General features: G+C 46.4%; 1 protein-coding gene across 1 annotated transcript in view; it reads left to right on the forward strand.

Moving 5' to 3' along the window:
• LOC146789312 (1-aminocyclopropane-1-carboxylate synthase-like protein 1) overlaps positions 1-15,335 on the forward strand; it is an 80,191-nt gene that overhangs the window by 35,938 nt on the left and 28,918 nt on the right. The window contains exons 9-10 of the mRNA XM_085631058.1: positions 2,933-3,019; positions 8,883-8,928. Of these exons, the coding sequence (XP_085487184.1) occupies positions 2,933-3,019; positions 8,883-8,928 (133 nt within the window). The remainder of the gene's footprint in view (positions 1-2,932; positions 3,020-8,882; positions 8,929-15,335) is intronic.

A 15,335-nucleotide genomic window follows, 5' to 3' on the forward strand; every position in this document is an offset into this window, starting at 1 on the left:
ATGATGTAAAATGATGGCAAAATAGAAGTGGGGGGGGGGTCTTGTGTGGAAAGTGAGATTAAAAATACCTGCCTAGTAGGCAAATTACTATTTATTCAGGCCTCTAGTCGATATGATTAACAAGCATCTGCAACACAATAGGTCTCGCATTTAAGCAAGTTTGAGCTATTGGCATTGTAAATGACTGCCTTTTATTTATGTTTTGGTTTTTAACCCGTTCGTTGCGCTCGTCGGCCAACGGCCGTCGCAAGCACTACCTCGGTAGTGATGCGTACGTCAGTTGGCCGATGCGGCCCCACCCACTCAATGGAATGCCCCGCACCGCGGCTGAATTTTCGCCGCAGTAAACGGGTTAAAACCTAGATAAAAGACCTTGTCATTTACAATGCCAATAGCTTAAACTCCATTGCTGAGTGGTTCCCTTCTGTCTCCCATTCCACTGAAGAGCTCCACGTCTGCTACGGGTTAAATAAACAAGCCGGTGGTCACAACTGCGCACCACAGACCCTCCAGCAGTAAGAAACTCATTAAAGAAAATGGTGCTTACAGACTCTGAGAAGACGTACTGTGTAACAACCGAAGTAAAAGGGCCAGTCCTCATGGGAGGTTAAAAATTAAGACAAGGCGGTACTAGAAGGGACTGACGAGCCTAATAACGAATCAGAAGTCTACATGTACGAAGGGCAATGACCCAAGCCAATGACTAATATGGGCGGAGAGTGGGCGGGGCTTAAAGTACGTACTCCAATACAGCATGGCTCGCAGAGCTAAGCCAAGGCTCGACCTAAAAACCGGGAGAACAAGAAAGTGTAGGTTATATAATGTGCCTGCCTTTCTGACCTACACTTTCTTCTCCCCATGTTTTTAATCGTACCAACTAGCAACCTGAATAAATAGTAATTTAACATGTAGGTTGTAGCAAGCCTCGTTCTGCAGCGGAATGGGATGGACCCAATGATGATAGATGCCACCAAGGGGCAACCCTGGTGGATGAGGGTTATATAAGAAAACCTAGTGTTCTTAATCTTGTGGATAGTTAATCCATACAAGCAGTAGGGCTCTCTTTGGCTCTGCTGCACAAAATGTCACTGAGGAAGGAGGGCGTAAGTTAAATCGCTAGGGCAAACTTTAGCACAGCAAATACATTAATTAGAGTAACCTATAGTTTTCCAGCGCGGTGTAAAAAAAAAAATGTAGGCCAATGCTTCACTTAGTCACAAGAAGAAATGTGTGGTAGTACTGTTTCATTTGTCATTTACTTCATCCATGTACAAAAAAAAATTTAATACTGAATTTGAGAATGTTTTATAAGGGGAACGAATTCTAATTTAATTCTCGGGGGCGGAATGAGTTGGAGGAAGAGCAGAGCACATAATAACCAAGTTATGAGGCAGTGCATACGTTTGAAATGGATAAAATGGCCCCAGATATATATCCTTTTTTTAAAGTTTGAGGCGGGGTTCTAGACAGTGAAAAACTATCTAAAACTTGATTTTAAATGTAATGGTTGTTCAATGTGGGAGTGTTTCAAACCAGTTATGCCATTTTTATGGTCTGAAGTATATTGGTGCACATTGCTATATATTAGATGAAGATTTATCTAACACAAAAAGTGGGTGGAACATTTACAAATGATTTGGACGTATGTCCACTAAGAATTCGATTTCTTTTTCAAAGGACAAATGTACTTGGATATAACTCTTTATAATAGGCACTGCAGCACATGACGATTCAGTACTTGCTGTTGTGCTTTTAAAAAACTTGCTTGTCAGGATAATTTCAAGACCATATTCGCAGCACAGAGTACACAATTTGTGATTTAGAGAGGATCAAGTGTATCACTAACGAGCAGCAAGTAGTTGTCATCGCCAGCCTTAAATGTTGAAGTGATACCACCGGCAAAAAATACTTTTTTGTTAATATCTGCTGCCAATATCTTGGTAAGCTGATCACCTCTTACATGGTGCCCAGAGTCCGGAATTGAACAGAGCGAGAGATCGCAATGCGCCATGAAGTACAAAAAAAGTAATGTCAGACTGAAAATCATAGATGTGTCAGTAAGTTAATGTGATGGCATGGCCACCATTGTACTTTGTGCGTGGGAAGTGCAGGTCTGGCCTTTCCATTAAAACCTATTTATGCATGTTTTTAATCGTCTAGAAAACCAGTTAAGTAATGGTCTCCATTGTCTGGGCAATTCTTTCCCATGTGAATGCTGTGAAGTTAGAGGATTCCCATGACCTAGACAGTGTTTTCCAGGCTCCATATTATCAATTGTAATTTGCAGGAAAGCATAAAACCTGGTCCAGCCAGGCCTACCTAGCAGCTTGCACTGCATGGTTGGGGATGGTAGGTAGCGGCATGGACAGACAATGCGGCAGAAGACTCTCAGGGCTTATCCCTGTGTTTTCCCGTGGGATCTGGCAGACGCCTTAGCTGCCAGAATCACTTTGGCTGCTTGCAAACTGTTCCCTGAAACAGCGCCCACAGAAGCAGAGGCAAAAAGCTGCATCGCTCACCAAAGCCCCTGACTGGATGTCCTAGTGGCTGACCGGGATCTGGCTACCTGAAGGGGACTAACCAGACCCAGCCAAATGGAGTCTTTCAGTTACTGTACAGAAAGCTGAGATAAATGAGTTGGGCACAGCACAGCAGAACAGCCAGTTTGCGCTGCTATTCTTTCGCCATACTAGCTATACCCGGAAAGATAAATGCTTAACAAGTTGATGCTAAGTACTGCATTCTAATCACTATTCAACTACAGTATTTCAGGTGGTTAAAACTTATTGTGCATATCTAAACAGGCATATGAAACTCTTCTAGGATGAGTACAAAAGGTGTAGGTGGGCACAAGTTCAGTTTCATTGACAATTGTTTTTTAGAGCCTCACCTGTATGCAACATTTCTGATATGGTTTTTCATCTATCCATAGACATAAACTACATGTGATCGTAGATGAAATCTACATGTTCTCCGTTTATGATGACTCTGCCTTCACAAGCGTGCTTTCCTTAGATGAGTGAGTATTTGAAGATTCTATATTTTTATGTCCCTCTTTATAATCATGTTTGGTTTAATAGTAATTGAATACAGCTTTTCGATGGACCTCCATGTATTGCTTAGAATTGTGACCGTTTTGGGCTTCATTTAACACCATGTAGGAGCCTATTGCAGTGATGCATGTACTTTAGCACACTCACAGAAAAAGACACGTTTTCAGTATTTTATCAGGTTATTTGTTTTTTAGTGACTTTTCAATGACCGATTTTAAGCTGCATTGCAAGTTTAAGCTAGTAAACTTCCTGTAGCAACATTATTACCTCTGTGGAGCAGATACACACTATCAGTACTTACTGAAATGAAAAAAAAGTAGCTGGAGAAAACATTTTAAGGAGTCTTTGTATTTTAATATGTATTTTTTAAAGTCCCTGCAGCTTTGTTATCCTGCCAAGGCGGCAGAGGAAACCCTCCACATCGAATAACAAAAATGTAATGGGTTGGTGAGAGAAGTGCTTCAGTTAATTGCAGCCTCTGGTAATTACTTGGGCTGTGTTTCAATTGCTCATCCAAATGGTGGGTACAGCTCAGTAATGCTGTTCCAGTAACCACATAACCAGGGTTCTTCATGTGCTGGTAGTCTTCTCACTGCATATCACAATGCCCATGAAGGCCTCAGGTGTGATTCATACATCCCACCCCCCATTCAGTTTCTGTGCCTCCATTTCACACTCCAGTTAGTGAATATTTTCCTGGTTGGCACTTTTCCATTAGACTGGAGGACCTTAGCCACAAGTGTGAAGTTGGCCTGGTATATGCTGTCCACTAGTTATAGTGGGCACCCTGTACCAGTCCAAACAACCCCTTATTGGTTATAGGTTAAAGACAACCTTTATTGAAAGCTATCCTAGGGGTAGCTATGGAGAGCAGCCTTCAGGCTAAGTCTTGAAGGAATGTAAAGCAGCTTGTTTTACCAGTCTATAATCTCCTGAGTGCCTAAATGAAAGACAACCACACCATGTGTATGTATATAAAATATATGTATTTATTTCTAAACACACCCTCCTAGTCTCTTTCTGAGACTAGAGGTCAAAACACAAGTTACACTTCAAATATCCCAGTAATAAGCACAAATACACGTAAGGCCCCAGGGGCGAGCCAAACATATACTAAAATAGTGGTATAAAAACCACGACTTAACTAGACACAAGGCTAAGAGCCTGTAGAATCGCTGGGACCACAAGGAACCACCCAAGGTAGTGACACAGGGGACCCACGGGGGCAGTGTGAGAACACAGCCGCGAGCGCCCGTTAGCTTCTATGGGGAAAGTCGCGGTTAGATTTTTAAAGATTAGGGACACTTAGAAACGAGTCAGGACCAAACCCTTTAGGAATTAGGAAGTTCTAGGGCCAACAACCACGGGAGCACCGGAGTACTCGAGTTACCTCACCCAGGGAAGCCGGGTGCATAGGTGTCAAATGGTGTCGGGTCGCGTCGTTGATTTCAATGGGAGCTGACAAAGAAGTGCTGCTGCCGGGAAGATGCTAAGTGTCCGAAGAGATCCAAGCCTGGATCGAAGTCGAGAAGGTCCTGAAAGCAGAGGGGACAGTCTGGGTCACTTGTCAGTGACCAGGAAGGCGATAGGCGGATGCCCACCGATGTCGGGTGATTTCAGGTGAAGAAGGTGAAGCTTGACTCTTCAGCCACGAGGACCAGGAGGCATCGAGGACGACCAGGAGCTGGATTTGAGCTGTCCCACGAAGGATGTAGAGTGCTGCAGCGTCGGTACCCGGATTGGACACAACAAGCCTTGGCAACAGCAACCCACGCAGAAAGGAGAAAGATGCTTCGGTGCAGACCAGCAAGATCTGTGGGACTCACCACTTGGTTGGGAGTCAGGGCACGTCTGGAGCAACCAGGGAAGCCCAAGGAAATTCAAAGTTACCCCATCAGGGACCCACCAGTTTGCGAAGGGACTTCCAGAGGAAACACAAAATGGCGGCCCACGGGTCACTCGGGGTGACTAGGCCGACAATCTTCGGTGGATTCTCTGCTCGAGGTGGGAGCTACAAGTAAGCCCAAGCACGGCTTCAAGAGACGTTGAGGTCAATGCACTTGCAAAAGTGCACGGTTACCAGGAGTTCCGCTTCCACGCTACTCACGAGGGCTGCGGGTCCCAGCTTTGCTGGGGACTCGGGTCGGCTCTGAGATGTCTGGAAATCCTCTTCCTGGGCTGCAAATACTTCAGAGTCCGGCGGGAGCTTCGGATATGCAGACCGGCAAAATGCTTCGTTGGTGCCTGCCAAGCAGGGGAGTCACTCCTTGACCCCTAGGGAGATTTCTTCAGTCCTCTAGTCTTTAGTGGAGCGTCTAAGTTCCAGGATTCAGCTTCAGAGTTTCGTCCAGGGATATCTAAAATTCTGGTTACAGAGGTTCCTTACTTATACCTAAGGAAGGGGTTAGACTAGCTCTAGGGACCCACCTATGGGAGAGTTTGGAAGGAGGGGAGGCTACACCCATTTCCTTCGTTTCGCACCAGAGCAGGGGCTGGGAGCCCCTGAACCGGTTTGAGCTGGACTATGCACAGGGACACCTAATGTGCCCCCAGTGCAGGGCTTCAAAGCACTCTGAGAGTGCTCCCACCCAGCCCCAATACACATAAGCCTGTCTGGGAGGTGGTAACACCTCCCTGTAACAGGAAACCTATTGTCCAGGCCTCCCCTGCCAGAGTTTTGGTCAGCAGCAGGAGGCCAGACCCGTGTCTGTGGCTGCAGCATCCATTTTGTGATACCAGGGCTCTAGTAGATTTCTACCGGGTATACCAGTACTGTCATGTGTCTCCCTCTAGAAGGGTGGGATCATATCCTCACATCCATAACTGATGTGGGGTGGTCTGACACCAAACACAACATTTTTCTGTGCAGTCAGTCCAAAGTTAGCATTAACCGTTTAAGATATAATGCACTTAAGAGTATATGGTCAGGCTGAACCACTGACGACCCCGGAGAAGAGATTCCGAAGGCTGCAGAGGGGCTCGGCTCATGCCTGGGCACCCTCACAGATAACCAAGCACCCTGCCTTCTGGTCTGATGAGGCCTGCCATAGGTGTGACTGATGGGTTACTATGTGCAGTGATAGTTGAGGTATAGTGAACCTATATCTCAGTAAGGGGTGCATGCACCACCTTACCCAGGCTGTAGTAGCAGACCTGTGGTGTCATTTTGGAGTGCTTTCCAGGGGTGGCATAATACATGCTTCAGTCCCTGGTATGCCTCTGGGGTACCTATGCCCTGGGTACATAGTATACCATATAGCAGGGTCCCAGCCAGACTAAAGTCGAAAAACAGTGAAACACCAGCAACAAGTGGGGGTAAACATGTGAAGCAGATCCTACAACATCTACTTGCATAAAACAGTAGTTTTTGCCTTGTGGTCCAACTTACTTTTTAGTGGGTAACCGAGATTTGCGTTTGGAGAACAGTAGCATTTACTTAAATCATGCACTGGAGCTCTACATCCTTTTTCTCAGTCGACCTTGGACATTACCATTTTGCTTTCTGAGATGCTAGACCTCAGGCCTCATGTATAGATCCTATAGGCATGACAGGCAAACAGTGCACACCATTGACATCCGCCCAGCAGCAACACCTCCTTAACAACTATAATTTCTTAGAAGGATGGATTCCCCAGAATTCTTAAGTGGTCTCTGCATCGCATAGTGTTAAGACATCCAACTTAGCACCTACTTTCTGAATGGTCTACATAGACTACCTCTTAAACTTCCCAGGTTCTCTCATAGTTCACCTTGGTTCTACTTTGTATTGCTTCACTACATGAGTTTAGTTCTCCATCTCGGTCAGTGCCTCTAGCACCTCTGGGATGGGACAATTCTAGGGAATGATTCCAGCATCCCCTGTTGCTTTAACTTCCTACTAAATAGTGCAAGTCTCCTTTGTTCAGTCAGCATGAGGGTCCTGTGAAGTGCTGCCCATCCTGAAATTGCCCCACCAACTCCGACCCTTCCCTCTCCTGCTTCTGTTCCTGCAATGGCTGCCACCACCAGAAACACCATCCGCAGCACACTCTTGGAGGAACTGAGATGGGGGAGCAGAGTTCCACTCAATTCAACCCAGGGCAAGTCTCCCTTCATATACACGGAGATCTCCCATGATGCAGGACCGGTCTCCCAGATTTGGTCTTCAAATCTGGTACTCTTTCTACTCCCAGTCAATGGGGGCATCAAAATGAGCCATCTTTGGTCCTTATCAGCAGCATTTCTCTTACCCTATGTTTTAAAATCTGCTTGCCAATAACCCTCTCCAGAAAAGTATGTTCTTGATATCCTCACTAGGAAGATCTTAACATGTGACTTAATCACAACATCAAGAAGTCACATTTCAGTCTAGCATGGGAGGGCTCCAGATTGCAGAATCCAAGACCAATGCACCCAAGACTCGATCTCGTGTGTCATTCATCACATTATTGCCAAAACGCACCGTAGACTTCATTGCGATCAACAGACTGAATAGGATTTAAGGGGGTAACTCTACAGCAGAACCCTCTTTTATATACAACATTCTCACCCTCTGCCACACCCTTACCAAATTTTGATTCTTAGCTTCATGCAGCTAAATACCTCCACAGTGCATCCTCCCAATAGCCTTAAATATCACTGTTCTACTCAAAGTAGATGGTTTCCATTCGTCCCTAGCTGCTTAAGTGAAATAGCTGTGATTTTCTCTTAAACATAAATTATTGCTCATGCTACACACAAACAAAATCGCCAAAACTGCTAACTTCCATTTGCTACTTCAAAAAGTACTCCAACTTCTCCTCCCTCTTCCCAGCTAAAAATCAGCCTATGCCTTAGTGTATTCCCACCTTTATGGTGGGAATGCTGTCCTAGCTGACTTTCCTGTAATTCTCCTTGGACTCCATAAAAGCAGCAAATCACTCAGCTGCTGGTCCCCTGTCTTCCACCCATAAATTCAACAATATCATTCGAATCTTCGAGTAACTACATGGACTTCCAACATGTGCAAGATCAAATTAAAAATCTCAATGCTAGTCTTTTAAGCCATCCATCTGAATTGTCCCTCATACTTTGCTGGACTCCTCATATTGTATCAGAAGACCAAATAAATCTGAGTAATAGATCTTACTTAAATTTAAACCCTCAACAGCAAAGCAAAACAATTATAAGTCACTACAGCTTCCATCTTGAGCTCCCTTCCTTCAGAGCCACAACCTGCACCCACCATCCTGCCATTCAGGAAACAACTGAAAACTTGCTTCTGCCTTTAGCACCATCAGTCAACCACAGCAAATCTTAACCTTGCAACACATCCCAAACTGTTATATTCTTGTACACCCAGCTATTCTTGAGGTATACCATATCTGTCTTTATTGAAACGTTTGGATAATCAATCTGAGCTCAACATCACCTGGTCTCCTCCCACCCTCTTCAATTTCCAAAAGATTCATTATGTATTTTTACAATTGTTCAGTACTGTTGTGCAGTGTCTGCCTGCAGAATGACTGTAGAAGAGGCTTCACTTTACCTTTACTAAACAATTTGAGTGAGCTGAGATTTTTCCCCTTCAAAGATCCCATTTGTGCCTGCAATCTAAATTGGTTCTTGTCGTACATATGTTCCCAAACCGAGTTTGAAACTTATCTGTTATAGGCGTTAGCCTTTTGATTATCCTTTTAAAATGTTAATGCAATCCTGTTTTTGTCTAATGTTTATTCTTTTAGAATGATTAACAAGACCCAGGTTTTCTTTCTTTTTTAATTTTCCAGTTTTAGTTCTGAAAATGAAGAAAACCGTTTTGCTCTTCATGTGTGGCAGTATATATTTATAACTCTCTGTTTTTGTATCCAGTTTACCCGATCCGCAGCGGACACATTTCATGTGGGGTTTTAGTAAGGTAAGTTTGATTTGAATATGTACACGTCATTCAGATTTATACTACTAAGCAAATAAAGAGCCAGACCATTCCATTTGTAATCTATTGTAGTATATTTGTCTCTGCTGGCATGCATATTTCGCTGAAAGGGGTCCTGTACTCATTCAGTTGGCAGTTCTTTATGGTCTTGTAGCACTTTATCACAAAGGGAGCAAAAAATCTACATATTCATCGTTGAGATGAAGAGTGCGTCTGACAGTCATGGCGGACAGGTTACTTGGCTATATTGAGCTATACGTTCCATGACCCAAGTCAACCTGCCTGATATAAAACACAAGCCAGAACGAGACTTTGGCATCGAAATAGAGGATGAGTCCCATAATACATCCACAAAATGCCTAGAAATGGATGCTTTAAATATATTCAGTATTACTACAAACACAGGACTTATCTGACACAGAAGAGACCCTACAGGATACATTCAGAATACATAATAGCCTGCAGCCGTGGTGCCCTGGACCATGTAGGTTTCTTTTATGTGGTATAGGATTGTTTAGGCATTAAGAGCGATCACTGAACAATTGTCAGATAGTAGAAACAGAGCGCCTATGCACAACCGAGCAATGCCTGTTCGGCGTATTTCATTGCTCTAAGCCTAAGTGCAAGCAACCGGTTCCCAGATATGGTCCTGCTGCTAGCCAGCAGAACAATAGCAATACCCTGGAGGTCAGCGGAAGCCCCCCCCCTCACTGAGACACTGTCAAAGAAAGCTCAAGCAATGAGCCACTAGTAAAAGCATGGCCTTGCATGGTGAGGAGAGATTAAGTGTCTATAGATGCTAAATTGCACATTTGTGGGACATAATCTCCTTGCAGCATTAGAGGGTGGGCTATCATTGGATCAACAATGTTAAGTATATTTGTGTGTGTGTGTGTGTATGTATATGTATGTGTGTGTATGTATGTGTGTATATATATATATATATATATATATATATATATATATATATATATATACACATATATATTCTTGATTCTACCCTTGCATTGTGTTTTTTTAGGTCTCGCCTGGCGTTAGCAGCGCGCATGTGCTGCTCTCGCCATGCGAGGGCTTTTTGCAATCCATACGGATTTAGAAGGGACTTAAAGCCCCGCCCCTGTTTCCCATTGGCTCGCATAATCGTGTATGGTAAACGATGGTGCGTGATTGGAAATCTGGCTTCTTGGTTACCTCCTTGTCCACTTTTAGGACGACTTCTGGAGAGACTTATTCACATATAAACATTGCACTCTTGTCCACACCGTCCAACCTCGTTGTGAGGGGGAGCAAGGCAACAATGAGGGATAACAAAAGACAAATCTATGCTAAATATATTACTTGTCCATTCAGTAAAATACGATTTACTTGTTTACCACCAAGTTTCACAATGTCCATAGGAATGTTTTTATCTAGACGAGGAGGGTCAGGAAGTGCACATCGTAAAGAGTGGCATGCTCTTGTATAACATCGTAGAAGAGAGATAATATACTAATGCTATTTTCTTGTCAGGAAGATACACTTTTAAGAATTTCATCCAATTCTGGATCTGAAAATGAAACCAGTGGGCCAAGAGGGAGAAATGAAAAATGTTGCCACTTTGCCTTGTATTTTCCCCATACATTTTAATGAGATTGAACGTGTTTTAGACCCGGTGTCTTTGAAGCAGCCACCTGCTAAGAATCCCTGCGAGTATACAGTCCTTTTGTTTCTGCTTGAAATCAGGCCTTGAGCTGTCTCAAAGTGCATGGTGGTTGAGACCCCCCTACTTAGTCATGAAGCGATTTTTTTTTTTTTTTTAATCTAGTCTTGCGTCAATAACTGGCCACTCAGGACCTGAATTCAATTTTAGCGGACACGATACTCTGTTACAAACGTGATGGGTATCCCGTCCACTGTATTACAAGTGCCATAGGATAAAATGCATTTGTAATACAATGGATGAGATCTGTCACGTTTGTGATGGAATATCCTGTCTGCTGAAATATAAATCTGGCCCTAACTCTCCAGGTTCAACAGCATTTTTGAGCCACAATGAACCTTTAAGATCTCCATTACCTCACCTGTGTGGAAAGTTAGTCCTTTGCTCTTACAGATCATTCACTACTTAAAAGTGGTACTGGACAAAAGAAAAGCAAGAGTGTTTCTGCCAGGGAACTGGATGTAAACAAAAATCCCCTTCTACAACTGACTCCTTATCCAGCAGATTGACCGGTATCCTTGGAGTCATGTAGACTGCACATAAGCCTTCCACATGAATGTTTGTCTAGAAGTCCATGGACTAAGATTTGATATTGAGATGATCAGTGCTACTCGTACAATACGACTTTCCATGGTAGTATTAAAAAAAGTGTTACACCCACTGAATATGCACACCCTGCTCATTGACTTCTTATTGGAAGGACGGGAAGCACACTAGGAGAGTCAAAGACATTTGAAATGGTCATCTGAAGAATCTCATTGGATCCACAAGTGGCATATAAGTTTTGCAGCGTGAATCTTTCTGGATTCACTATGCTGTGCATTATTCCGCGATCTTGTGGTTGGGTCCGGATTCGTAGTCTTTTCTTTGTTTTTTTTTTTTTTTTTTTTTTTTTTTTGTAGCCCAGGTGGGCGTCGACGTCCACCATTTGGTGCACCTCCCGTGACGTCGTCGTGCTTCCTGCGGAAGTCCCACCTTTGGGGCGCCATCTTCAGATTCTTTTTTCCGCCGTTGGGTCTGGATCGTCATCGGGAAGCTCCAGAAATTCACTCGGAGGAAGAAGGAAGAAAAGCGAGTTTCATCGATAGAATCAAGAGAAGACATCAGGAATAGAACAGATTTCATCAGGAGCGCGAAGAAAGAGGACCAGCGAACCTTTTTTCTTCGACAGCCTTGGAGAATGCACGCTCAGAGACCCTGAGCGAAATGGACAAGACGCCATTCAAGTTCTGCCCAAACTGCCACCACAAGTTCGCGCAGAAAGACCAGCATCCGGTCTGCAACCTCTGCCTACCGGTGGATCACCGGAGTATCGACTGCAACGCCTGCTCAGCCTTCGCGCCGAAGACACTCAGAGTGAGAGAGAGGCAGAGAAGAGCCAACGCCAACATGGATGGCAAAGGGAAACCCCCGACACTCTACGAGCTGGGCCTCGACACGGACGACGAGGACAACGTCGCCGAGACAGCCGAAAACTTCACGGTCGTAGAGACCGACAAGAAAAAAGAAGACGAGGTAAGAGAATCGTCGAGCGCAAATCAAAAGACACCTCAAACACGAGGGTGACTCGAGAAAAACTGAGTCAAGGTCCACGAAGGGAGCCCCGGCGCCGAAAACTTCGACGTCCAAAGGGGGAACTTCGGACAAAAGGCCCAGCGGATCCTTACAAAAGGACTCCCTGGGGCAGAAAGACGCCGAAAGGCAAGGGTCGTCGAAATCGTCCCATGAAACTGGCCGATCGACGCAGAAAGAACGTTCGACGTCGACGCAAGTTTCATCGAAGAGACCCGCGGTCGACGCCGAAAGCATCTCCGAAATGGAGAAAAAGAAGAGGCGGCTCGAGGCCGAAATGGAGAACATCCTTCAAAGGAAGAAGGAGTTCGACGCCAGGATGAAGGAATTCAAGATTCCAACGGTTTCATCGGCGGACGTCGTCGAGGTCGAAGGCGAGTTCGACGCCGAAGGGCTGACAAGGGATCTCGAGGAAGAAGAGGAGCCCTATTATGAGGAAGAAGCCGAGGAAGAAGACCAACAGTCGTTCTACGAATCGGCGGCATCTACCAGCAACGACGTCGAATGGCACGATCTCGACACCGAAAACCCGGAGGAGGCCGTGGACACGTACCCCTCGAGGCCTTCGCCACCCGACGACATCGGGGTATACAATATGGTGGTGAAGAGCGCAGCAATGGCCTTCGGCGTCAAACTCGACGAGGAGAGGCCGAAAGCCGATTTTCTCGTCGAAACACTGCTCCCCATCCAGACTAGGAGTCAGTTCCTCCCCATGCTACAAAGCGTGATGAACCAGGGGAGAGAAGCCTTCAAGGAGCCTGCCACCTGCCGGTCGATCACGCCCAGGACAGAGAAGAAATATAAGCACTCCTCCCTGGACCCACCTTACATCAAGGGTAGCGTCACCGCAGACTCCATCATAGCCTCCACGGCCAGGAGAAGGGCCAACGTTCCAGCAACTTCGGGGCCACCTCCGGATAAGGAGAGCAGGAGGATCGACCTCACAGGCAGAAAGGTCGAGAGGAACGCCGCAATGCACTGGCGCATGGCGAATTCGAATGCACTCCTCAATAGACACCAATACCAACACTGGGATGAGATGGGGGAGCTAGTAAAGCACCTCCCCGAAGAATACCGCCAGAGAGCCTCTCACCTGGTGGATGAAGGCAAGAACATCGCCAACTCCTGTATAAAGACGGCGTTGGATGGGGCAGAGACTTCAGCAAGACTCATTGCCATAGGGGTCACAGAGAGGAGGCATGCATGGCTAAGAATCTCGGGATTCAAACCGGAAGTGCAAAACAACATCCTTGGCACCCCCTTCAACGGAGAGACACTGTTCGGAGCAACGGTGGACGAAAAGCTCACCCAGCTCAAGAAGGAAAACGAGACAGCGAGGTCCATGGGGGCCCTACAGCTGAGGGGAATGAGACGAGGAAATCCCTCGAGGAGACCCTACGGTAGGGGTGGAAGCCAACAGGGGACGTCGCACCAGGCGTTCCAGCAAGGTCAGCAGGGCGAAGGTCACGGACAAAGTCAGCAGAAGCAAAACTGGCAATATCAACCTCGGGGCCAGTCCTTTCGCGGGAGAGGGAACGGACGTGGCCAAAGGAGGAGAGGGGGCGATCAGCCCTCCTCGAAGTGACTCAGCACGCAAGAAGACGCCTACCCTCGTAAGGTCCCCAAGGGTGAGGCGCAAAAAAGTGTCATCAGGGGGAAGAGAAGATTCAAGAGCCTACGAGCATACGTCACCAGTAGGCGGAAGGCTGAGGTTCTACCTTCAGGAGTGGCGGCGTATAACCACAGACAAGTGGATACGGAACATCGTGCAGTACGGATACTGCGTAGACTTGGAGAAAAGACCTCCAAACAGGAAGCCGAAGGGAAGGCAGAGATCGGCCCAAGAACTGGCAATACTCAGAAAAGAAACGCGGAAACTCCTACAAAAGGGAGCCATAGAGACGGTGCCGTTCAGGGAACGCAACAAAGGGGTCTACTCAAACTACTTCGTGGTGCCGAAGGTAGACGGAGACCTCAGACCCATACTGGACCTCCGTTACCTAAACAAGTTCATCAGAACGCAAAGGTTCAAAATGACTTCACTGCAGGAGGTACTGCCACAGATAAGAGAAGGGGACTTCATGGTCACCGTGGACCTCAAGGATGCCTACCTTCACATCCCAATAAACAGAAGGCACAAGGGCCTTCTAAGATTCAACATCGAACAGGAACACTACCAGTTCACAACCCTGGCCTTCGGATTAAAATCTGCGCCAAGGGTCTTTACGAAATGCCTGTCGGCGGTAGCGGCACACCTACGAAAGCAGGGAATACACGTATACCCCTACTTGGACGACTGGCTGGTCAAGGCAAGCTCACGCGAGAAGGGCGAGAGGCACGCAAAACGCGTAACAGACACCCTCACAAATCTGGGATTTTCCATCCACTGGGGAAAATCATCGCTGGAACCGGAACAGGTAAAGATTTTCCTGGGGGCAAAGATCAACTCCCTCAACAGTACAGTAGTGCCCAGCGACAGGAGGACAGAGGCTCTACTGAAGGAGACGCAGCTCTACCAGAAGGGGCGAGCTCTGACAGTGAGGGCGGTGAGCAAGATGATGGGGATGATGGCGTCCTGTATCCAGCTGGTGCCGAATGTACGCCTGCACATGAGACCATTCCAGGAATGGCGGCAACAGCAATGGTCACAAGCAAACGGAAGTTGGGAGGATCTAGTGGTTGTTACGCACGCAGTGCAGGAGGAGATAACTTGGTGGAACAGAGACAACATAACAACGGGGAGAAGCCTGACACCACCAAGCCCAACAATGACCATTACCACGGACGCATCGCAGAAGGGATGGGGAGCGCACATGGACAACCTCAGAGTGAGGGGTCTATGGGCCCCAGCAGACGCGGTCCGCCACATCAACTACCTCGAGTTGAAAACGATACTGTTAGCCCTGAAGGCATTCCAGAGACACCTGTTCGGCCAGAGGGTGTTGGTACAGACAGACAACACCACGGCGATGTTCTACATCAACAAACAAGGGGGGACACAGTCGTTTCCCCTCTCATCCCTAGCTCAGGAGATTTGGAGATGGGCCATACCTCTCAAAATAGATCTACTGGCAATTCACCTACCAGGGAAGGACAATGTGGAGGCAGACTGGCTAAG

Source organism: Triturus cristatus, chromosome 10 (assembly GCF_964204655.1).
Source record: "Triturus cristatus chromosome 10, aTriCri1.1, whole genome shotgun sequence".
Classification (NCBI taxonomy): Eukaryota; Metazoa; Chordata; class Amphibia; order Caudata; family Salamandridae; genus Triturus; species Triturus cristatus.